The 25,798-nt window shown below is 32.4% G+C and overlaps 3 protein-coding genes across 5 annotated transcripts in view; 2 read left to right on the top strand and 1 right to left on the bottom strand.

Moving 5' to 3' along the window:
* Positions 1-2,124: 2,124 nt before the first annotated feature.
* Positions 2,125-2,683, top strand: LOC134724930 (coiled-coil domain-containing protein 86-like). The gene has a single exon (XM_063588308.1). It carries the CDS (start codon positions 2,187-2,189, stop codon positions 2,550-2,552), a length of 366 nt encoding a protein of 121 aa, XP_063444378.1. The 5' UTR covers positions 2,125-2,186; the 3' UTR covers positions 2,553-2,683.
* Positions 2,684-18,491: 15,808 nt separating this feature from the next.
* On the bottom strand, positions 18,492-25,631 carry LOC134724932 (small ribosomal subunit protein eS24-like). Of its 3 annotated transcripts, XM_063588314.1 has the most exons (6): positions 25,579-25,631; positions 24,430-24,495; positions 22,005-22,214; positions 21,550-21,663; positions 20,979-21,002; positions 18,492-18,572 (listed from the first exon to the last, which is right to left on the bottom strand). In XM_063588314.1, exons 1-5 carry the CDS (start codon positions 25,579-25,581, stop codon positions 20,997-20,999), a joined length of 399 nt encoding a protein of 132 aa, XP_063444384.1. In that variant the 5' UTR covers positions 25,582-25,631; the 3' UTR covers positions 18,492-18,572; positions 20,979-20,996. The 3 variants fall into 3 exon arrangements, with proteins under 3 accessions (XP_063444384.1, XP_063444385.1, XP_063444383.1); XM_063588315.1 differs by lacking the exon at positions 20,979-21,002; XM_063588313.1 differs by lacking the exons at positions 18,492-18,572; positions 20,979-21,002 and having other exon boundaries at positions 21,538-21,663.
* Positions 25,621-25,798, top strand: part of LOC134724931 (poly(ADP-ribose) glycohydrolase-like) — a 37,371-nt gene continuing 37,193 nt past the window's right edge. Inside the window, exon 1 of the mRNA XM_063588311.1 lies at positions 25,621-25,639. The gene's annotated coding sequence lies outside the window, so the exon portion shown is untranslated. The remainder of the gene's footprint in view (positions 25,640-25,798) is intronic.

A 25,798-nucleotide genomic window follows, 5' to 3' on the forward strand; every position in this document is an offset into this window, starting at 1 on the left:
CAGGGCACATAGATCTTGACCTGATAAACAAATTTACACCACGTCAGATTTGCTCTAAATGCTTTGGTTTCAGAGTTATAAGCCAAAATCTACATTTTACCCCGATGTTCTATTTTTAGCCATGGCGGCCATCTTGGTTGGCATGGTCAAACCACACATTTTTTAAACTAGATACCACAATGATGATTGTGGCCAAGTTTGGTTTAATTTGGCCCAATAGTTTCAGAGGAGAAGATTTTTGTAAAAGCTAACGACGGACGCAAAGTGACGAGAAAAGGGCCAGGTGAGCTAAAAATGAACCTATTATGTGTTGCTCTTCTAGCTATAAAATGTATCCAAAATTAAAGATGTGGAACATATTCTATCATAATCATTTGGTAACTAGTGTTATTACCGTCTTGAACATATAAACTTAATATTGAACATGTTAAATAAACAATACTCCTAATGCTCAGGTTGGTTGTCATCGTGCGACACAGTTTATAACACCAGATATGAAAACAATCACTCCCTTTTGTCAAAAGACACTGTCAAACATACTATCCACACTTGTAATAGAATAAAATATAATAAAGAAACCAACTCACACGGCTGGTAATCTACACACGCAGAACATTTGTTTCTGCAATGAAAACCGTGAGAGGATTTTTCGGTTGTGCTTGAGTGGAGCAATTGTCACCGCTTCAAAGGGTATAGACATTTCTAAATCGCAATTTTCTTATTCGACTGATCAAAATATTGAAAATCGGAGAATGCTATGCTGTGGTGAATACTTTAACGAAGAGATAAATGTATCATTTACTGTTGTACGTGGAGTTGAACTCCTACAAAATTAGTTGCCCCACAAGAATTTGCCGAAAAAAGTGACATTTAGATTTTGAAATGGTTCTATTAACAGACCTTTACTTTTTATTCAATCAATGGGTATGAATGTCGTTTTGGGCGGCGTGGACGCTGTCCGGTGTTGATGGACATCTTAATAAATCTAAAAACTTCATATTTTCATTTTGTCATGCGTTAGGGGATCGGTTCTGATTGAGGACATCGTGAATGCGTGAGGAGACCTGGAATTATATCTTCATATATAAGCTATCAGTCGTTGAAAGTTGCCTTGATATGGTTAGATTGTTTATGAAAAAAAACAAACGAGTAGGTCCGGTAAGGACCGATTTTGGCCTCAAATTTCAGGTTCATCTTTTGAAAGATTTTGACCACTTTTTAAACACTTATGTGTCTATTTTATTTAATTCAATTAGTTTATTTGAAAGATTTTAGTCATAAGAAACGATTCGATTCAAGCTCAAATATGAAAAACTACCAAAAATGCCGAAAAATGTCACTTTTGAGAGGTTTTTGTTTTGTGAATCAAAGCGCTGTAAGCACTGTAGGCAGTTAACCAAAAACCAAGGCAAACATAATTATGAAAACTGTGGCAATGTTGCTTCAGCTTTTTTTAAAGATTTAAAAGAACAAACATTAAACATTCATATGTAATTGTACATTTATGTTTAATTAACTTATCATTAAGGCAGATAATTCATATTTTATCAAGGTTTTCAATAGCAACGCACATGACCACCTATATTTCATATGATTTGCTATATTGTCCCATACATGAATATATATGGTTTAGGGGTGGGGATCTTGATCGTTACCAAGTTCTCAAACATGAGGGTGTACAGTGACTCTAGGGACCCCTTATAATTCTTTTGATTTGTAATACTAGTATTGTCCCATACATGTTCATTGTGTCTTTTTGTGTCGGGATGTATAAGTACCCAGCCACGTCCACTTGTATTTTTTGTCTATCTGATGAGTTAAGCCTTTTTCAACTGATTTTTAGTTCGTTCTTATGTTGTACTATTATACCACTGTCCAAGGTTAAAGGAAGGGTTGGGATTCCGCTAACATGCTCAACCCCGCCACATCATTTATGCATGTGCCTGTCCCAAGTCAGGAGCCTGTAATTCAGTGGTTGTCGTTTGTTTATGTGATACGTATTTGTTTTTCTTTAAAAAAAAATTTACATAAATAAGGCCGTTAGTTTTCTCGTTTGAATTGTTTTACATTGTCTTATCAGGGCCTTAAATAGCTGAGGACGAGCCCCCAATGTAACGGGACACTGAGAAACACATTTTCATCACACGTTTTCTGTTGGACTTCTTATTAAAGTCTGTCTTTTGGTCATGTCAGAACTAAAAAAGAAGAGTGAAAACCCAGAAAACATAACACGAGGAAAACCTAAATCTGGCAGAGTATGGAAAAATGTGCAAAACCAAAGATTTTCAGATATTAAACAAGTTAAGTCTTTCAAGACTTCATGGTCAAATAAAATGAAGAAGAAAGCAGAGAAGAAGTCAATAATGGATTTTGAAAAACGTTTGAAAGATGAGAAAACCAGAGAAAAGGAGGACAAAAGACAGAGAAAAGTAGAGAAAGAGAAGAGAAGAATAGAAAATCAGAGGAAATCAGAAATTGTTCAACCGATAAAAAATACAGCAAAAATCAAGAGAATGAAAAAGAAACAGCTAAGACTTCTAGAAAAAAGGTGATGGAAATAAAGACAATGAACAGAGAGAATTTTATAACTGTTAAATAACAGACATATTGCTCCAGGGCCCTGAAACTGTCATTACTGAACTGTATAGGTTTATTAAACCTAATTAAAGGCCCTATCAACTAATTTCTTCATTGTTTATTATTGTTTATTCACCCATTGTCGTGGGTCAACAATTTAGTCAAGTTATGGAGGCAAAATGTATATTTCATGAATATTCTCAATAAAGTCTTCATTACTATAAAAATTATAAAGTTTAGAAATAATTTTGGAGTATATTTTATGGTTTACAAATAAAGTCTATTTCCATACCAAAAAAAAAAAAAAAAAAAAAAAAAAAAAAAAAGGAAAACGAAGCCAGTGGACACTTCCACTCCCGTTACATTGGGGGCTCGTCCGAGGGATATTTAGGACAATATAAACTAAAACAAACATTGTGAGGGATTTTTGTATCCCTAGGAGTCAAAATCGAACAGTTTATTGTTCGTCTGCTTGTCATTTCCGCTATTTGTGCCGGTCCGACAATGACCAGTACTGCACTCAATATCGTTTTGTACAACAATACAATTAAAGGTGATTTACCTGCAGAAAATGAAATCAGAAATCCAGATTTTAAATTCCAAATTGGAGCACAAGGTGAACAAAGTTCACGTTCCAGAGGAAATATGCCGTTTTTGCATAAAAGGAAAACAAACACAACATTTTTGTGTACACCACCGCAGCAATATGAAATATTTAACTGCATTTTATCAAGGTTTTATAAAGCTTATCATGGCATTTCAATTTCCAGGAAGTCGGCGTTTGTTTACGCCATGTTTACAATATGACGTCATATTTTCGACGTCAAAGCACCTGCCATCTAAGGAATGTTTGTATGGAGGTACCAATGGGGATTACTCATTGTCGTTCTAACCATGAAAAGGTTGTTTAATTTATTAGTTCTGTTTATTGGTTCGTATTCATATTTATTGTCATAAATGGATTTGGAAAATCAAATAATTTGTTTTGATTATACTTCAAATTGTTTTGGATTAAAAAGTCCATTTTGTACTTGCATTTCTGTCATGCAGTTTTGTCTGCATATCTGTCTTGTCAGTGTGGATGTAATAACAAATATTTAGCTTTCTTGCATGGAAAGGAGGGAATTGACCAAACCAAAATTTAAAGTTTTACCAAAAGTCATAGGCTAGAGTTATTGTGCCATCATGGATTATGTACTGGAAATTTGTCCGGTTCATTTTAAAATTGTAAAAAGGATTAAAAGTACAGTTTGTGTACTCACTTATATTTATAACAACATCATGGTATTTATTTTTTTCGTTGCATGGTCTATGGAAATAAACTGAATGATTTCAGTTTGGTGGGATAGTTACGTGGAGGAAATTAATACTGAATCTTTTCAGTTGCTAAGCAATGTGGCTTAGGTAAATGTAGAAATTGTGGATATAGCGAGGATTCGGATTAAAATGACATTTTTGTCATACAGCTGGAATATGGTTGTCTTGTACGAGTTGTGACTAGAATAAAGATAATAGAAGAACGTACACTCAATATCTTAGCTGTTGTTGGAAGCTGCTTTCGGTGGTGTATACAGAGGCAATTTTGGAAATACCTTAGGTGCTAGATGCGCGAGAATAGGTATATATTTTGCGTATACATTTTTATTGTAAACCTTAATTGGTCTATCATGGGTATGTTGTCCACATGGCTAAGGATATGTTTGGGGATTACTGGAATACAAGGAATGAATTATTATTGCAGTCCAATTGTTTTATATGACTTTCTAATTTTTGAATATATTTAATAAACAAACAATCAGTTTGTAAGGATTTCAGTATAGAAATGTGTGTTTTATATGGTTAAAGTAATACCATGGGCTATATGCTTTCGGTGACCTATAAAATTACATATTGGGGCACCCGATCAAGTGGTGCAGTGCTTGTGTATGATAGACTTTTTAAGACTCTTGGTGAGTCAGGATTTTATAAGAAGAATGTGCTTCTTAATTTATTCCAGTGTCTGACAGAAAATGGGAGATTAAACTGAAATTGTTTCAGTGCATGGATAGCTAAACACAATGAGGAAACATATTGGATTTTATATTGGCCTTTATGCCGGTAAGTTTAACGTAACTATTAAACCACATGGGATTAAATGTTGGGAAACACTTACTTGGAATACTATACAGATTTGGAAAGTCTACTAGACGAATTTTACCTTATTTACCTACCTGGAACCATGGATAAGATGTGTGCCTGGATGCTCCGATCGAACTTTATAATTGGATTCCTTACTCCGTATCTGATGATGTCTCGTGATGTACATGTATTTGTGACTTTTGAACATTAAGTGAATGACCGAATATCATGAACTATTTTTTCAAATTATTTATTGACATTAACAGTAAATTGATTAATTTGTTGATAACTGTATGTTTCTGTATTCTAAATTTTGGTAAGTATACCTCACCGATCTTTGAACTAATGTGTGGGCACATTATGTCTTAAGAGAGGGGGAGTGTAATGGTGGTCACTTTGTTTACTTGTTTATTCTATCTATTTGGGGAAATTGGTTAACTTTAGAATTACTAATAGTTCCGTAACTCTTTCTTCCGAGACCGGCCATGAAATTATCCTTGTCGGGACTTCCTGTTCTGGCACGTGCCCGGCCGGGCTCGTTGTCCCTAGGAACTATAAGTATGACGTCACTCACCGGGTTCTGGGCAGTCTACACTAAGGATTTAAAATGAGCGGATGCTCATACTTTGGCTTGTAATGGAAACTTTATTTATACAAGTAGACTAGCCACCACCGTATTTCAGTATAATATGTATTTATGTCAGAATCGTATGTTCAACCATAATGTTTGTCTTCAAATAAACATCTTGTTTATATTCACGTAGTTTTACGTACTTAGTCCGATATCCCAGAACTTGGGTAGACAACGGGAAAACGAAGCCAGTGGACACTTCCACTCCCGTTACAATATCATATGATTTGCCTACATTGAGGTGTCATATAATATAGTTGCACAAGTTGTGCCTGTCCCAAGTCTGAAGCCTGTATTTCAGTGGTTGTTGTTTATGATGTGTAGCATAATTTTTTTAGTTATTTTTTTATGTAAATAAAGCCGTAAGTTTGAATTGTTTTACATTGTATTATCAGGGTTTTTATAGATGACTATGAGGTAAAGGGCTTTGCTCATTATTGAAGGCGGTACGATGACCTGTAGTTGTTAATGTCTGTCATTTTAGTCTCTTGAGGACAGTTGTCTCATTGGCAATCATACAAACATCTTCTTTAAACTTCCAGCTATTTTAACTGACCCATAAAAATTGAGAAGAAAAAAATACCTCTTGAAATTGCAGTAATATGTTTAACTTTAAAAGCATCTAACATGCATTACCAACATTTATCACTGATAAAGAAAATGTATATATTGTTAGGTATCCGGCTGTTCCCAGCTGTCACAGTATTGGATTTTGACATTAAAATTTGTCAAAAAGTATAATTTTGATTGTCTGTATAAAATATTTTCTGCTGTTTCTTTCCTTAACATTTTTCTTTTGCATTTCAATTCTAGTGTTTATATTCATTTACTATGCATAGATGTATTTTGTCACATGTCTGGATTTTTTGTAGTTGACCGCCAAACCCGGAATTTCACTTATCCGCTTCCGGAATCGGATCCGATATTTGTCATCACGGCAGCCATTTTATTGTGTTTACAATGTCGTTTTGTCAATCAGATACGATTTTAGTCGAATTTACACATTATTTGTCGGCGATTTTTTTTATCTAAAGCTAGCGGTTGAACAAAATGGACATCTCTGTCATGAAAAATAATGATGAAAATAAGTTGAGATCGATCAATTAGGAGACTTCGGTAAAAATGTTTGCGGCAAAGTTATTTTTTTATTTTATTTCAAGGTTCGACGGGCGTAGCTAGTAACCAAGTAGAAAGTCCTACTGCAAAAGTTGGAGGTCGCAGATCTCGGACAACCGATAATTTGAACCCCTGCGTCCAAATTGAAAAGATACGAAAATTTCATCTTCTAATTCAAAATTGCCGCCAACAGCGTGAATAATTGAACTTATTTTAAGACTAGTGACGTAGTTGACTACGTATTGATGACAAACAATATTCCTACGACTTCTGCCATTTGGGAAATCTAAACAACTTGTCTTTAGAGATTTTCGGCGATTAAATATTTCATACATTGGTTCTTTGACATCTTAGCCAAAAGCTCAGTGAACCTCCAGAGTCTTATATTATAGGACTACTTAACTGCCTAAAAATGAAAGTGGCCGCATCCGAGTTCATCCACAACCTTTATATATGTTATGTATTATCATCAAATACAACTAACATTTCTATATTTAAGGATTAACACGAATGCGGCCACTTTTGTTTTACACGGAAACCATCAAAAATTAACTAAAATGCTAGAATTGTGGAGATTTCAGTAATTTAGCAAGACTTAATTGCGCTACTACCCGGTATATGTGCAATGGTTTGTCAAAAACAGCCCATAGTTATGTAGCAGAAGCATTCTTCTATCCAATAAACATGATAAATAACTATATATATAAGTTTACATTTTAACAATTTTGTAAAACTGAGCACCATATGTTGGGGCCAAACAGGGGTCTTACTATACCTTCTCCTTAGTGTGCATAAATAAAAATTATGAGATAGAATTTTGAAAAAAACAATAAATCACCAAGTTTTCTTTTGATGAATAAAAGTCTAACCAATAAATTTCTCCAAATTCGTGGATTTTGGCAAATAATCGGTATAGTTTACGACCACAATTTGATATTAATTAATGTTGTAATTTTCATTGTTATATCAGTATTGCAAATCTAATCATCTGAATTTTGTCTATCCTATTTTTGGAATATTGTTGAAGAAATTCATGTGACGTCACTTTGTACGTTGATGGTATGGCTAACTCGGCTGTGTTTTTTATGTGCTGGGTTAGGTTGTTTTATGCATCCGTTTTTATTGTGCATAGTTAGTCACCACTTCGATTTTATCATGTCTATCTATTATATAGTCATTTTATAAAACTTCACTAGTTGCAAAATTATGAATTATTCGAAATAACAAAGATGTATTTATTCCAGGCAGAAACCCTAGCCGTGTTAGGCACAACTTTTTGGAACTTTTGTTCCTCAATGTACTTGTTTTGGCTTTCGAACTTTTTTCATCTGAGCGCCACTGGTAAGCCTCGTCTGACGTATAAGTTTTGTTTAACCTGGTACCTTTTGTTAGCTATAATTGGCGTGTTTCTCTGTCCTATATGTTCTCTCATTTATTTGTATTGTAGTCCTGTCATGTAATGTTGTCTTTAGATGATAAATTTACCATTGCCGTAGAAGCGGGAGTTTTGGCATGCCACTAAACCGGTTTCATCCCACCATTTTTTCTTAAAATGTCCAGTGCCAAGTGTGTGTGTTAAAGTTTAATGTTAACTTGTGTTTCTGTTGTGTCGTAGTTTTCCTTTTATATTTGCTGTGTTTTTCCTCAGTTTAAGTTTGTAGTCCGAATGTTTTTCTCAATCAATTTATGAATTTCGAACAGCGGTTTACTACTGTTGCCTTTATTGGAGACATATTTGCAATTTATTGGTTAGACTGTTTATTCATATAAGAAAACTTTGTGATGTACTAGTATTGTATAAATCAAAATATTCAAACAAATATCAAAATTTGTGTTTTAGGAAACCATTTTTTTTAAATACGCAATATAACGGGAGTTAATTCTTTTCGTAAAAAATATATACTGGGCTGATGGGCTGATAGGAAAATTTTCAACTTTAATTTGTAGCTAGAAACAAATCGTTGACATATTTTTTCCTTTTATTGTTCGTAAAACATATCTTCTCACAATGTATTTCAAAATTCTATTTCATTAATTGTGTTTATGCACACAAAATGTGTCAGTTTTTCATGAACAATCTGACCACACTTAGGCAACTTTCAAAGACTCATAGTTTGGAAATTGTATTATGATTTCACGTCCCCTCACGCATTCACGATGTCCTCAATCAGTACCGATTCCCTCACGCATGACATAATAAAAATATAAGTTTTTTTTTATTTATTTAGATGTCGATCAACACCGGACAGCGTACACGCCGCCCAAATCGACATTCATACCCATTGACCGAATAAAAAGTAAATTTGAACTTTATGGTCTGTACTTAGAACCATTTAAAAATTTAAATGTAACTTTTTAAGGTTTATGTACCCTTCTGTAGCCATTTTTGTACGAACTTTGTAAACTTCAATTGTATCAAAAATACAGATATAATGAATAATAGAGATAGGTCATTTTGTCATATTCCAAGGGGAAACTTGATGCAAAGCATTATTTTTTACTCTTCCATTGCATTTAATAGAAAAAGTGGACTTTGTGGCAATCAAAACAAGATTTTTATAGAAAATCCACAGCCTTTATCCTTGTACTCTCATTTTTGGCAATTTGATGACTGATAGATATAGGATTATTGCATGCAGTGCTAGCATTGATTTCATTTAAAACAAGTTTATAAATGTAGTTATCGCTATTTTGTGCATTTTTCCTTTGGTCTTTTTTTGTGATAATTTTCATATCATACTTCTCGCTTGAGATGGAAAAATTATCGCTAGAAACTAAGGAAGCCATGTGGCGTTGCTAACGAAATTGACATTGAACATGTTGAAATTGACAACGTCGTCATTGGTAAAATAGCGATAAACAGATTATCATTGGTCATCTCAACTCGATTGCTTTTCTCACTTTCGCTGTACCAGCTCAAGCGAGAAAATCAATCTCGTTGAGATAATCAACGATAATCTATAATTATTGATTAAGACAAGTATAAATATGACCATTATCAAGTACACCTTTTAGGGTGCGTCGACTTTAGTGACTCAGCACGAGGTGTTTTTGGAATTTACAGGTTACTTAGAACTTTTTGTAAAAAATAAACACTAGCACATCATAGAAAATCAAGTGAGTAATTTATGTTTCAAATTTTATAACAAAAATCTCTGTATTAACGGCTGTGGATTTTCTATAAAAATCTTGATTTATTTGCCAAAAAGTCCCCTTTTTCTATCAAATGTATTGAAACAGTAAAATATAATGCTTTGCATCAAATTTCCCCTTGGAACATGTACTAAATGGCCTATCTCTATTATTTATTATATTTTTAGTTTTGATACAATTGAGGTTTGAAAAAATCGTACAAAAATGGCTACGAAAGGGTACATAAACCTTAAGGCAAAATCTCGTGCGGTAACTGATTTTGTAGGAGTTCAACTCCACGTACAACAGTAAATGATACATTTACCTCTTCGTTAAAATATTCACCACAGCATAGCATTCTCCGATTTTCAATATTTTGATCAGTCGAATAAGAAAATTGCGATTTAGAAATGTCTATACCCTTTAAAGCGGTGACAATTGCTCCACTCAAGCACAACCGAAAAATCCTCTCACGGTTTTCATTGCAGAACCAAATGTTCTGCTTGTGTAGATTACCAGCCGCGACTCAGAACTTGACCAATGAAGATATCTAGAGGCTCTTTAGAGCCTGTGTTGCTCACCTTGGTCTATGTGCATATTGAACAAAGGACACAGATAGATTCATGACAAAATTGTGTTTTGGTGATAGTGATGTGTTTGTAGATATTACTTTACCGAACATTCTTAGGCAGCAACCATTTTATTTTCGGGGGGGGCTATGGTTTTTTTTCTGTACAAACTTTTTTTTTCGCCTTCGGCAAAGAACAATCTATTTTTTTAGCAACAAACCGAAAACATTTTTTTTCTTTCAATTTTAGTTTTCCAAAAAAAAACCATAGCCCCCCCCCCCCCCCCCTCCCGCAAATCAAATGGTTGCTGCCTTACTTCTTACAAATATCTCAATTAATAATGAACTTGGCCCATTAGTTTCAGAGGAAAATATTTTGTTAAAATTTGACTATAAAGGGCAATAACTCCTTTACGGGTCAACTGATCATTTTAGTCATATTAACTTATACGTAGATCTTACTTTGATGAACACTATTGCTGTTTACAGTTTCTATCTATCAGAATATTCAAGATGATAGCCAAAAATAGGTATTATTTCCTTAAAATTGCAGATTCAGGGGCAGCAACCCAGTAACCGGTTGTCCAATGTCTCTGGAAATTTCAGGGCAGATTGATCTTCACCTGATAATCAATTTTACTCCACATCAGACTTGCTCTAAATGCTATGGTTTCAGAGTTATAAGCCAAAATCTACATTTTACCCCTTAAGCAAACGACATGACGACGAACGCAAAGTAATGAGAAAAGCTCACTTGGCCCTTTGAAGATGTGGCGAAGATTAAATAAATCATGCCCAACTTGAATGTACATTGTGAAATATTTCATTCATTCACTTTTCAACTTTAATCACTGGAACATGAAAATAAGGTCACGATTACTCAACACCTGCCAGTTGGACATTTCATACACCCAATATAATATACCTATTACTTATAATATCAGTGATATGGACTTGACAACAAATACTTTATTTATTAACTGATCCATGAAATGGCCTCTCTTTGACCGTTTTTTTCATTCTTTCTTGTGTGCACTTTTACTGTGTGAAGGAGCTACGCTTTGATTTTAATGGGCTAGGACAAAAAATTTGTCATGTGTATTTAGTTTTCTCTCTATTCGGTTCTGCCCTTTTTAAATGTGTCTTTTTTTTTTACAAATTTTATATTAACCCCTCCCTAAAAAAAATTGTAAGGGTTCCGCGGAACACTGTCTCGCCTTCTTTTTCTGTTAATCGCAGGCTCTACAAAAATGAGGAAAAAATCCATATAAATATTCTTCTTGATATGATTGTAAGAAGCTTCTGTCCAAGTTGGTAATTATCTAGGATAGTTAATGAATCTAATAAATGTTTTGAAAACTTAAACTGCAGACTGTACTGGAAGAAAATCTAAGTCCATTTAAAAGTAAAATACAGAAAAAAATGGAGCCATCTTTTAACAAAATTTACTTCTGGATACTATCTTATGATCATAAATAAGCTTCTGTCTAAGTTTGGTAGAATCCCAGGATAGTTCAAGAAAGTTATTAAAATTTTAAAAACTTTAACCACTCAGAGATAATGTAATGTTTCCCCGCAGAAAAACTAAGTCCATTTTAAAGTAAAATACGGAAAAAATGTATTTATTTTTATGCCCCACCTACGATAGTAGAGGGGCATTATGTTTTCTGGTCTGTGCGTCTGTTCGTCCGTCTGTCTGCTTCAGGTTTAAATTTTGGTCAAGGTAGTTTTTGATGAAGTTGAAGTCCAATCAACTTGAAACTTAGTATACATGTGCCCTATGGTATGATCTTTCTAATTTTAATGCTAAATTAGAGGATTTATTCCAATTTCACGTTCCACTAAACATAGAAAATGATAGTGCGAGTGGGGCATCTGTGTCCTGTGGACACATTTTTGTTTTACAAAATTTACTTCTGGATACCATCTTATGATCATAAACAAGCTTCTGTCCAAGTTTGGTACAATCAAGGATAATTTAAGAGTTATTAAAATTCTAAAAACTTTAACCACAGAGTGAATGTAATGTCTCCCCGCAGAAAAGACTAAGTCCATTTATAAATAAAATACAGAAAAATGGAATTTCATTTTTACAAAATTTACTTCTAGATACTTATGATCATAAACAAACTCCTGTCCAAGTTTGGTAGAAATCCAGTATAGTTTAAGAAAGTTATTAAAATTGCAAAAAAAATAACCAGAGTGAATATTTGTGGATGCCGCCGGAATGTAGGATCACTTAGTCTTGCTTTTTCGACTAAAGTCGAAGGCTCAACAATAACTAGAGGCTCTAAAGAGCCTGTGTCGCTCACCTTGGTCTATGTGAATATTAAACATAGGAAGCAGATGGATTCATGACAAAATTATGTTTTTGGTGATGGTGATATGTTTGTACATCTTACTTTACTGAACATTCTTGCTGCTTACAATTATCACTATCTATAATAAACTTGGTCCAGTAGTTTCTGTGGAAAATGTAACCGGTAGTAAAAATCTACAAGTTTTATGAAAATTGTTAAAAATTGACTGTAAAGGAAAATAACTCCTTAGGGGGTCAATTGAACATTTTGGTCATGTTGACTTATTTGTAAATCTTACTATGCTGAACATTTTTGCTGTTTACAGATTAACTCTATCTATAATAATATTCAAGATAATAACCAACCAGATGCTCCGCAGGGCGTAGCTTTATACGACCGCAGAGGTTGAACCCTGAAAGGTTGGGGCAAGTATGGACATAACATTCAAGCTGGATTCAGCTCTAAATTTGAATTGTGATTAAATAGTTGACACAGCATAGGTTTCTGACACAGAATGAATGTGTTCTAATGAACTTAAATTTTTGTTTTCTCTTAGAGCAATTCACTATGCTGTTGAATATTATTCCTCTCAAAAAAATGTTTGAAGAAATTTTCTTTTTATTTATGAAATTTCAAATGAGAAAATTGAACCCATTTTTTTTAATCACATCCCCCTTTCCCTTATTCCAAAACTAATCTCAATTAAAATTTCTAATGGAGTTTGCAGCAATTACTACTCATTTAAATACATCATAAAATATTAAGATGTAAAAAAACTGCTTGTTATCACTGAATGGTAAAGATTATTTAAATTTATCAGTTGGTAGTAAAAAGTGAATATACATTGTATATTGTATATATAACAAAGATTTAAGTTGATTCTGGACAAAGAAAGATAACTCCAAATAAAAAAATTTCTTACAATTAGATATTTCTTGCTTACTATTCTGGACAAAGAAAGATAACTCTAATTAAAAACAAAATTGCTATTTCACAATATTTTGCAATAAGATATTTCTTGCCATTGCGCAATACTGTGCAATTGAAAAGACTTGCTATTGCACAAAACTTAATATAATAATTTTAGATCCTGATTTGGACCAACTTGAAAACTGGGCCCATAATCAAAAATCTTAAGTACATGTTTGGATTCAGCATATCAAAGAACCCCAAGATTTCAATTTTTGTTAAAATCAAACTAAGTTTAATTTTGGACCCTTTGGACTTTAATGTAGACCAATTTGAAAACAAGACCAACCAGATGCTCCGCAGGGCGTAGCTTTATACGACCGCAGAGGTTGAACCCTGAACGGTTGGGGCAAGTATGGACACAACATTCAAGCTGGATTCCGCTCTAAATTTGGATTGTGATTAAATAGTTGACACAGCATAGGTTTCTGACACAGAATGAATGTATTCAAATGAACTTAAATTTTTTGTTTTCTCTTAGAGCAATTCACTATGCTGTTGAATATTAATCCTCTCAAAAAAATGTTTGAAGAAATTTTCTTTTTATTTATGAAATTTCAAATGAGAAATATACGACGAAAATTTTTTCAAAATTTGCGGTCGTATAAAAATTGAACCCAATTTTTTATTAACATCCCCCTTTCCCTTATTCCAAAACTAATTTCAATTAAAATATTCTAATGGAGTTTGCAACAATTACTACTCATTTAAATACATCATAAAATATTAAGATGTAAAAAAACTGCTTGTTATCACTGAATGGTAAGATTATTTAAATTTATCAGTTGGTAGTAAAAAGTGAATATACATTGTATATTGTATATAACAAAGATTTAAGTTGATTCTGTACAAAGAAAGATAACTCCAATTAAAAAAAATTCTTGCAGATATTTCTTGCTTACTATACTGGACAAAGAAAGATAACTCTTAATTAAAAAAAAATTTGCTATTTCACAATATTGTGAAATTAGATATTTCTTGCCATTGCACAATACTGTGCAATTGAAAAGACTTGCTATTGCACAATATTTAATATAATAATTTTAGATCCTGATTTGGACCAACTTGAAAACTGGGCCCATAATCAAAAATCTAAGTACATGTTTAGATTCAGCATATCAAAGAGGCCCAAGAATTTATTTTTTGTTAAAATCAAACTTAGTTTAATTTTGGACCCTTTGCACTTTTATTTAGACCAATTTTAAAACTGGACCAAAAATTAAGAATCTACATACACAGTTAGATTTGGCATATCAAAGAACCCCAATTATTCAATTTTTTATGAAATCAAACAATGTTTAATTTTGGACCTCGATTTGGGCCAACTTGAAAACTGGGCCAATAATCAAAAATCTAAGTACATTTTTAGATTCAGCATATCAAAGAACCCCAAGGTTTCAATTTTTGTTAAAATCAAACTAAGTTTAATTTTGGACCCTTTGGACCTTAATATAGACCAATTTGAAAACGGGACCAAAAATTAAGAATCTACATACACAGTTAGATTCGGCATATTAAAGAACCCCAATTATTCAATTTTGATGAAATCAAACAAAGTTTAATTTTGGACCCTTTGGGCCCCTTTTCCTTAACTGTTGGGACCAAAACTCCAAAAATCAATACCAACCTTCCTTTTATAGTCATAAACCTTGTGTTTAAATTTCATAGATTTCTATTTACTTATACTAACGCTATGGTGCGAAAACCAAGAAAAATGCTTATTTGGGTCCCTTTTTGGCCCTTAATTCCTAAACTGTTGGGACCGAAACTCCCAAAATCAATACCAACCTTCCTTTTGTGGTCATAAACATTGTGTTTAAATTTCATTGATTTCTATTTACTTTAACTAAAGTTATTGTGCGAAAACCAAGAATAATGCTTATTTGGGCCCTTTTTTGGCCCCTAATTCCTAAACTGTTGAAACCAAAACTCCCAAAATCAATCCCAACTTTTCTTTTGTGGTCATAAACCTTGTGTCAAAATTTCATAGATTTCTATTAACTTAAACTAAAGTTATAGTGCAAAAACCAAGAAAATGCTTATTTGGGCCCTTTTTGGCCCCTAATTCCTAAAATGTTGGGACCAAAACTCCCAAAATCAATACCAGCCTTCCTTTTATGGTCATAAACCTTGTGTTAAAATTTCATAGATTTCTATTCACTTTTACTAAAGTTAGAGTGCGAAAACTAAAAGTATTCGGACGACGACGACGACGCCAACGTGATAGCAATATACGACGAAAATTTTTTCAAAATTTGCGGTCGTATAAAAATGAGGAATCTACATACACAGTTAGATTTGGCATATCAAAGAACCCCATTTATTCAATTTTTGATGAAATCAAACAAAGTTTAATTTTGGACCCCGATTTGGACCAACTTGAAAACTGGGCCGATAATCAAGAATCTAGGTACATTTTTAGATTCAGCATATCAAAGAACCCAACCAATTAATTTTTTGTCAAAATCAAACAAAGTTTAATTTTGGACCCTTTGGACCTTAATGTAGACCAATTTGAAAACGGGACCTAAAGTTAAAAATCTACATACTGTTAGATTTGGCATATCAAAGAACCCCAATTATTCAATTTTGAACCTTTTGGGCCCCTTATTCCTAAACTGTTGGGACCAACCTTCCTTTAATGGTCATAAACCTTGTGTTTAAATTTCATAGATTTCTATTTACTTATACTAAAGTTATGGTGCGAAAACCAAGAAAAATGCTTATTTGGCCCCTTATTCCTAAACTGTTGGGACCAACCTTCCTTTTATGGTCATAAACCTTGTGTTTAAATTTCATAGATTTCTATTTACTTATACTAAAGTTATGGTGCGAAAACCAAGAAAAATGCTTATTTGGCCCCTTATTCCTAAACTGTTAGAACCAAAACTCCCAAAATCAATCCCAACCTACCTTTTGTGGTTATAAACCTTGTGTCAAAATTTCATAGATTTCTATTTACTTTTACTAAAGTTACTGTGCGAAAAACAAGAAAATGTTTATTTGGGTCCCTTTTTGGTCCCTAATTCCTAATCTGTTGGGACCGAAACTCCCAAAATCAATACCAACCTTCCTTTTGTGGTCATAAACCTTGTGATAAAATTTTATAGATTTATATTCACTTTTACTAAAGTTAGAGTGCGAAAACTAAAAGTATTCGGACGACGACGACGCCAACGTGATAGCAATATACGACAAAAAAATTTTCAAAATTTGCGGTCGTATAAAAACAACAAAATTCTCTTAAAATTACCAATTCAGGGACAGCAACCCAACAACCGGTTCTCTGATTCATCTGAAAATTTCAGGGCAGATAGGACTTGACCTGATGAACAATTTAACCCCTTGTCAGATTTGCTCTATTTTGCTTTGGTTTTTGAGTTATAAGCTAAAAACTGCGTTTTACCCCTATGTTCCATTTTTAGCCATGGCGGCCATCTTGGTTGGTTTGGCGGGTCACGCCACACATTTTTTAAACTAGATACCCCAAAGATGATTGTGGCCAAGTTTGGATTAAGTTGGCCCAACAGTTTCAGATGAGAAGATTTTTGTAAAAGATATATAAAATTTACGAAAAATGTTTAAAAATTGACATTAAAGGGCAATAACTTCTAAAGGGGTCAACTGACCATTTTGGTCCTGATGACTTATTTGTAAATCTTACTTTGCTGAACATTATTGCTGTTTACAGTTTCTCTCTATCTATAATAATATTCAAGATAATAACAAAAAACAGCAAAATTTCCCTAAAATTACCAATTCAGGGGCAGCAACCCAACAACTGGTTGTCTGATTCATCTGAAAATTTCAGGGCAGATAGATCTTGACCTGATAAACAATTTTACCCCATGTCAGATTTGCTCTAAATGATTTGTTTTTTGAGTTATAAGCCAAAAACTGCATTTTACCCCTATGTTCTATTTTTAGCCATGGCGGCCATCGTGTTTTGTTTGGCGGGTAACGCCACACATTTTTTAAACTAGATACCCCAATGATGATTGTGGCCAAGTGTGGTTTCATTTTGCCCAGTAGTTTCAGGAGAAGATTTTTCTAAAAGTTAACGACGACGGACGCCAAGTGATGAGAAAAGCTCACTTGGCCCTTCGGGCCAGGTGAGCTAAGAATCAAATGGTAGCTACCTAATACTCTAATCTATATGTAATAGTCTGAATTTCAATTTCCATCAGAACCAATTGCTGATTTACAAGGCACACATCAAATATTCATTTTAGAGAACAGACCCCTTTACCATTAGGATTCAATGAATTCAAATAAGAGAAAATGGATTATTTGGTGGATGAACGCTTGTTCATAAACCTCAAGATGTCCTGGAAAATAAGAACACAAGGTTCAACATTTCTGAATGTATGGAGATGCATTTTTCCATTTCTGATTTATTTTTTTTACACTTTACCTCAATCTAAAGTACCTATGACATAATCCTAGTGTTAAACAACATATATATATCTGAATATGCGACCTTTTTTTTAGATACAAGTTTACCAATGCACAGGCTGATGATGACATAAATTCATCAGAGACAAATATTCTCTTTATACAAGATCTTTAAAATAATCATTTTCATGTTCACCTGCTCTCATCCATTGATATATATATTTGATCAAATAGGGCAAGTATCCTCACATAAAGCACTTACATTGTACAAGACTGGGTGAATAGAAGAATGACCATCATTTTTATGATATTGATATCATGGTGTGCAGAGAACAATAACTGAAGAAATAGATTCTACTGGGGTGGTGGGTTAAAATCTATAAGTACATGTATCTTTTGTTGAATGCCATATTTATCCACCAGGTTAACAGTGTTGTTGAGTTGCTTTTTCATTAATGCATATTTCTTTACTTATGTTGTTTGTTATGATGTGAATAAGCATGATTAGTGAGATTGTCAAAAATATGTTACTACCATCACTATCCTATTTAAAATGTAATAATTAAGGAGACATCATTTCAACTACTATTGAAATTCAACTGATCTCAAGCAAGTCATCTATTATAAACTTTGAATAAACAAAAACTTGACATTTCACTATATTGGATTTCATTCAACACATAAATTGTCTTGACATGTATTTAATACAAAATAAATACACAGGCAACATAAGCTGCAGCCACATCCATCTCTGTATATACCATTACTGAAATAAGACAAAATAAGTAATATTAGTTACATGCTACATATACGACAAACATTTCCCTACAGATCTCACTTATTCACAGCTTTATGTTAAACATTTCATTTTGTTAATGCATTTAAATTTTATTAATAAAAAAAAATGTCTATTATAATATTTTTTGCACATTTGGTTGAAAGTAGTACAAGGATGAAGCAAAAGAATACATTTACATATGAACAAATATTACATGTTTAAGATTCAAACATTTTCATTCATGTTTATTTATGCTCAAATTTACCATTTTACATTTAATTTGTTGAAAGATAATTAATTTAACTGCAGTTTGTTTTAAATTAAAGTCTTTCAGCATATCATTTATCTTTGCTATGTCAGATATATCTAATAGCTGTGCCGTGTGCAGATAAGAAAAAATGGAAAATCACATGACTAAAAAAAGTTGTGCATATAGTTTGGTGCAATCAGCTGATAAACCTATACTTGTTTACTTCCCAAAATGAAAGTAAATAAACCATACGATTTATTCAGTCTTATTACATGTAATACAAGTACTGAAATTAACATCTAAAACTTTATCATAAATAATGCAGCAAACATTTATATGAATAGTAATTCTATATATCCATCAGATTTACTTTCAAAGAGGAAAAACAGCTAATAGCCTTGGATCTAAGAGAAAAGAAATTGATATTTGTGACCTATTCTTCCTTTTTAATGAGACTTGAAAGTAAGATTGAGACAACTTTGAAACTTGCATTAATCTTGAAATAACATAATCCAAATACACTAAATATTCAATCAGATAAAAAAAAAACAGTTTTCAATTAGATCCATTCTAGGTATAAATAAACTGTAGACACAGAAACATATATGTCTCAGTAATTTTGATCGTAATTGTAAATGTTGAATTTAAACCTAAATATGCAAACATCAGTCAATGAGCCATAACTGAATATGCAGGACCATAAAAACCTGCCATGTAAATCAGGAATGCTAACACATACTGCATACAAATAATCCTTGAATCATTATAAGTCGTTCCCTTTAAACTGACTTAAACACAAGATTGAACATGCAAAATATGCAAGTTTCAAAATCAATGAACCATAATGAGGTCTTATTCAATTAAGAACTTCTAATGACTAAACTGTCATGATTCAAACCAAAGCTTTAATTTGCCACAAATGATAACTGATAAAAACAAATTAAAATGAACAACCTAGTGCTGTTCTTTTTTTTCACAAATAGAAAACCAAGGTTAATCATGTAACATTTTTTCTAAAATTATGTTTAAAAAGCAGCAAAGAAATGCAGCGTGTAATCTAAACTTCTAAATTTTATGTAAATGCTGTTACAAATACAAAATACACAACACAATAAAATCTGCTGATCTTGAGAGACAACAATACAGACACATGTATACACGGTAAAAGGACAAGAAAAGTTACAATTGAGGGTTTGACACGTTTAGAATTTAATCAAATCTTGAAAATACTTTTTTTTAAACTGTAAAACTTGTTTTATATTCTAATGAGCTTCATAATTGTTTAAATTATAACTTAAACTAGAATTATATTTGATCACCATAGATTGGCTGTCCTTCCCATTATGAAAGTTATACCCCAACCACCCAAAAATAAGTTGAAGGGAAGCTGTTCAAGCATTTTTTTCTAAATGTGAAAGTTAGAATTTAAACATCTCTTTAGTAAAATGTCTGATGATTATTAATTGTATTTTCTGTTAATTTTTCCTAACGTAGAAAAATTTGGAATCTCATATTGGACTCATTGGTTCCATAAAAGACTTTAGTCTAAATTAAATAAGCTTTTAAAAAATAGACCTTCATTAAAAATCCTTAAATATAAAATATAGACTGTTTTGTCTTTATCAAGTGTCAAACCCTATCAAACAGATTAACCTATGACTTGCTCTTCATATACTGGACACCTCAGTCCACTCTATTTTTAAAGATGTTTTTTTAATCATCATTTAGTTTTCAACTTGCACATGTATATAAAATGTCTGAGAAACATTTGCAGATTGGTGAAATAAGAACTGAGCATTACTTCACAATTTGATTTTTGCTGAATAAGGATTCGGTAAGATCATTGCAACTGCAAAATCATAATTAGACTGATACTGAAAAGTAATCAAACAATAACAGTACTATGAAAAATTATCTTTATCTGATATCTGCAAATATTTCCTATTCATATACAGGTGGTTAGTATTGAAAATATTATTCACTTCAAAACAGATTTAACTTTGGGAAAGCATCAAACATTCACTTATTTCTAGGTTTTATGAACAAGCATATACAGGAGCACCTGTTGATGAGTAGAGTAGTATTAATAATAAGAAGGATTTCACTCAGAAGATAGATATATATACAAGCCACTCAAGTCTTACCATCTGTAATCTGTATGTTTACTTCTGAAAAGTGGGAGTTATAATGACATACATGGAAAAATTACAGTTGCAGTACTCAGTAAAATGATATTTAACCTATAATGCAACTCTAATGTAAAACACAAATTTCCATTCAATAGTCAGTAAACTGCATAAATTTCTGAAAATACATATTTTTCATGGGAAAGAACATCCAAGTGTTATTTCCTATATTAAAATATCTCAATCTAAAAAGTATTTTTCATGGGAAAGAACATCCAAGTATTGTTTCCTATATCAAAATATCTCAATTTACAAAGTAACTATCTATACAGCTAGGTTTTCAGTTGCCAATGGTTGACAGACATTATATTACTGTACAAAATGAATCACATATCACATACATATGTACATGCATTATCAAGTAACCGAGGAAAGACGAAGAGATGTATCCATTGTGTAACACAGGAGGACTAGATTGTGACACATACATTGTATATAAATTCTGAACCATTACCAAGGAAATAAATTAATTGTTTAACCAAGAACGCATCAGATTACTCTTCCTGCCTTATATTGATTATTTGTTTACCTTTTTGCCTGCTCCAACTTTGGCTTTCTTTGTTCCTCTGACCTTCTTCTGTCTGTTCTTTCTTTCTTTCCTCTGTTTTCTACCTGCTCTTTGAAGTTTTTCTGCTACACCATGCTGTTGATAGAAAAACATGCCAATCAAATATACAAATTATGTTCATCTCCAAAAGCAAATCTATTGAGTCTTTTGTAGACGAAACTCGCTTCACGTGTATATTCAAAATTTAGTCCTGGTATCTATGATGAGTTTATTTATACACAAATATGTACTTATTGTGGATAAAATTTACTCCAAGATTAAAGAACTTACCTTTTCTCAAGTACACATTTGATAAATTTAATATTGTTAGCTTTCACAGCAGCAAACAGTTGAGTTCTATATAAACCAGCAATTTTCAGCTGTTGAAATGCAAACTTTATAGCTATTTATTTTAACGAAACTAAAAGAAAGCATACTCGGATAAGTCTGTATTTAGGTTCAAATTTCTTGGCAAAGTCTAAGCTGTCATATATCAGTCCAAATCCAGTGGTCTTGCCACCTCCAAACTTTGTCTTGAATCCAAAACAGAAGATTACATCTGGTGTGGTCTTGTACATTCTAGCCAATTTTTCACGGACATCAGTTTTGGCAACCGTCGCCTTGCCGGGATGTAGAACATCTACAATCTGAAATTAATAATGAATGCTACAGTTATTGAAAAAATCTATTGCCAATGATAAAACGGAAATAAAGGTACAGGTAATGAATAGGAATACTTGCTCTTGTTATTTTTATGTTGAATCAATTTTTTCATAGCAAAATTGTCCAGATGATATTTGTATTAACAGCTGCTTCTTTGTGGCCAGGTATGCTTTAACAAAGAAAAACACCACATTTTAATTGTTGTATATGTATGTGGAGTCCTTAAGGCCTAAAAAAAAAGATATGTGTTTCCAGTAACACCATTTTGAAAAATAGGGTTGGTAGGTCTGAATTCTTTGTTTTTGTTTTTGGGACATCATAAATGAAATCCGGAAAATTATTATGGTTTTTCCAAGTCCGGATCCGTAATTAGTTTCAAAAACCGGAAGTGTGCCATTTGCAATGTTTTTGAAGCACCTGCTATGCAAATTTCTTGGATTTTAACCTATTTGGAATACCTTTTGACATTAATAAAATGTTTTACTGGCTTTCTATTCAAGAAGAAGCAAGAGAAAAAAATTATTATGTCATCTATCAGAAGCCTGTGTCAAAAACAGGGTCGGTTGATACAATTTTAAATTTTTTTGGAAGATCCAATAAAAAGGTTAGGGTCGGGGCTAAAGAACAGGGTCGGTTGGGTTACCGGAAACTCGGCTCTTTTTTTTCTCTCGACCTTATTCAAATTAAAAAAAAAAGATGTGGTATGATTGCCAACGAGACAACTCTCCACAAGAGACCAAATGCAAAGAAATGTTCCTTAATGTTCAATGATTAGATTTATATTCAGTCCAATGTTTTGTTTGTAATACAATTTCTTGGAGATTGTTAACCACTTCCCAAGGTGGACTGCTATATACAATTGTAGAGGTTTTTTTCCTTCAATAGACAAATCTGACATTTTTCAATCTACATGTACCATGATAAAACATTTTGAATAGACTTCAACAGATTACCTGAATGTAATACCATGTTTTAAAATTTCCTTAGGCCAGGATTTTTTAATTTGTTGGTTTACGGATCCGCCGACCCGATATTGCCGATTTCGAGAATAAAAATAAAATCGAATTTTCGGGCTTTTTGTTATTCTCGCAGACCCTTACAAATGCATTATCTATGAAAAATAATTAAAATATCCTTTTTAAAGAAATGAAATGCATTAATCACTAACAGAAGTGAAGACACTTTCTGTTGTGAAAAAATGAAACTTCCAGTTTACGTTTCTAAAAATAGATAAATCAATTATTAATGACCTTGAAATGTCGTTTGCGCAAATAATTTTGCGGAACGAAACTGGTGTTTAAAACCAATTACACAATAACTTCGTTTCCCTTATTTGTCACCAGTCCGTAAGATGCATGTTCTCATAGAAATAGACTTGTCCAAATGTGGACAGGTGGAAGTTCATGACATCAAGTTAAAGTACTGAATTTTAAAAAATCATTTGATATTTTCTTGTTTCATAGATAATAAAAAAATATCGTCCATTTGGATAAAAAAACGGGAATGCATGACAACAGATTATTTAACCTGATATTCTCGTTTTCCAGTGGACTAGTCTATTACGTTTTTGACACGCGTGTTGAAACTTATTTTCGTACGACGTTTTTCTTTTTTTTTCTTTATCAGTTTTCGTGCTTATTATTTTTCACCAAGTTTTGATTAAAAGCTATTAAAGTCAAAATAACTGCCGTGAATCTGTTTTTCTTGTCTGTGAAATGACGATTTTATTTCGTCTTTCTCCGTTTACCACCTTTTTTTCACGGGAAATTATTAAACAATGTCATGCGATGTCTCTTACAGCTGAGCAATAATATAGCAATAATATTTCATCAAACTAAAATTTAAAAACGATGACAAAATCGTATGACAAACATATATTATTAGAAAGGTGAAATATATTTTTATTTTGCATATCAGTTTTCTGTCTTGAAAATCTTTTTTATTTTCTTTTTTTTCCGACCGACCGACCCGACTTTTTCATGGAGAAAATCCGTAAACCAAAAAATTAAAAAATTGTGGCCTTAGGTTGACAATGGTCTTCTCCCTCTTTCCTGATGTTGTCATACAGTACATATGTATTTAAATGAACCACCTATCAAATCTAGATAATCATATACAATGTAATGCGCTTCTTCACATTTGACAACACAAGCCAATGCTTTGTATTGAGAAAAAAATCATTCTAATGTCTATACATACCATCTGCTTCCGGCACAGCAGACGATTGGTCATAAATTTCCTAGTACGAATGGTGGCACCTTCACTCTGAAAAGTATACAACAGATAACATGAAATGGTGATTTTTGACTCGTCCATATTTATGATATTATATACATGTACAATGTATATATTATAATTTAAATTATTTCTTATTTATAATTGGCCAAGTGGAGTTCCTAGAATTGTAAGATTTTTTTTTACAACACTGGAAAATGCAGATTAATAGGGGCAGGACAAGAACTTACAATTCATGTTCAATTACAGCAAATGTTTGCCCCTCATCAAGTAATGTACTGATGAACCTCCGGCCTTGGTTAGTCTCTCTTAGTTTTTGTACCTATGAAAATTATGTTTCAGAGTAGAGTTTCCATTTTCGCTGAACTAGAATACATTATTTGTTTAATAGGGCAAGCTGAAGCAAGACTCCAAGTACAGAATTTTCTGCAGTGTTGTTGGCCTTGATTCCGTTATCGGCTTATTGGTCAGGTTGTTCTCTCTTAATTTATAAACACATTCCCGTGTTTTCTTTGTAGCATATGTATTCATAAATAAATAAAACCAAAAAGTCTTCGTAGTTAATACCAATCACACAGACATGATATAGTATTTGAAATGAACTGTATTTATAATGGACATACACAAATAATTGTTGAAGCTATATGGACTATATATATATATATCTAACATCAAGTTTTTAATTACATGAAACATAATATGCATTAAATATGCTGATGTTTAGTGATGAACCTATACATCTCATGGTCAAATCAAGTAGGCAGGTGACAAAAACCAGATAGAATACATCATTAAATGGTTATTCCTGGTATTTTAATACACTGTGATATAGAATGAAGTAAAAGGGATCGGTCTCTTCCAACAAATTTCGTGCTGCAGATATATCCATGCAGTTTCTTAAATCTAATGCAACTTATAACATTTAGTTGGGGGACTTCCCTCGAAATGGACTATCTTTCAAATCAATTTATATCGTTTGTATGGATGTAATGTCCTACGAATATGCTATCAAAGTTAAGAATTTGTATTTAATATTTCATTGATGAGAAGTTTTAATAAGATGGTCAGTAATATTAACGATTAAAGTGGATTTAAATATGGGTAGTATCGTACCATGTTGGTGAAATTGTTGACGACGGAAGAAAGGACAAAACCGGAAGTTGAGAAATAATAAGTACTTTATTAATTTAAATAAATTTCGTTATTAATAAATTCATCCGAACAAAGCATAATCAAATACAACTCTTTCATCATAAAAGAAGATTTTTTTTTATTATTTTAGTAAATGTATGCATGTACTTTTAATAATTTTCAATGTTGTATATTAAACTTT

Source organism: Mytilus trossulus, chromosome 7 (genome assembly GCF_036588685.1).
Source record: "Mytilus trossulus isolate FHL-02 chromosome 7, PNRI_Mtr1.1.1.hap1, whole genome shotgun sequence".
In the NCBI taxonomy this organism is placed as follows: Eukaryota; Metazoa; Mollusca; class Bivalvia; order Mytilida; family Mytilidae; genus Mytilus; species Mytilus trossulus.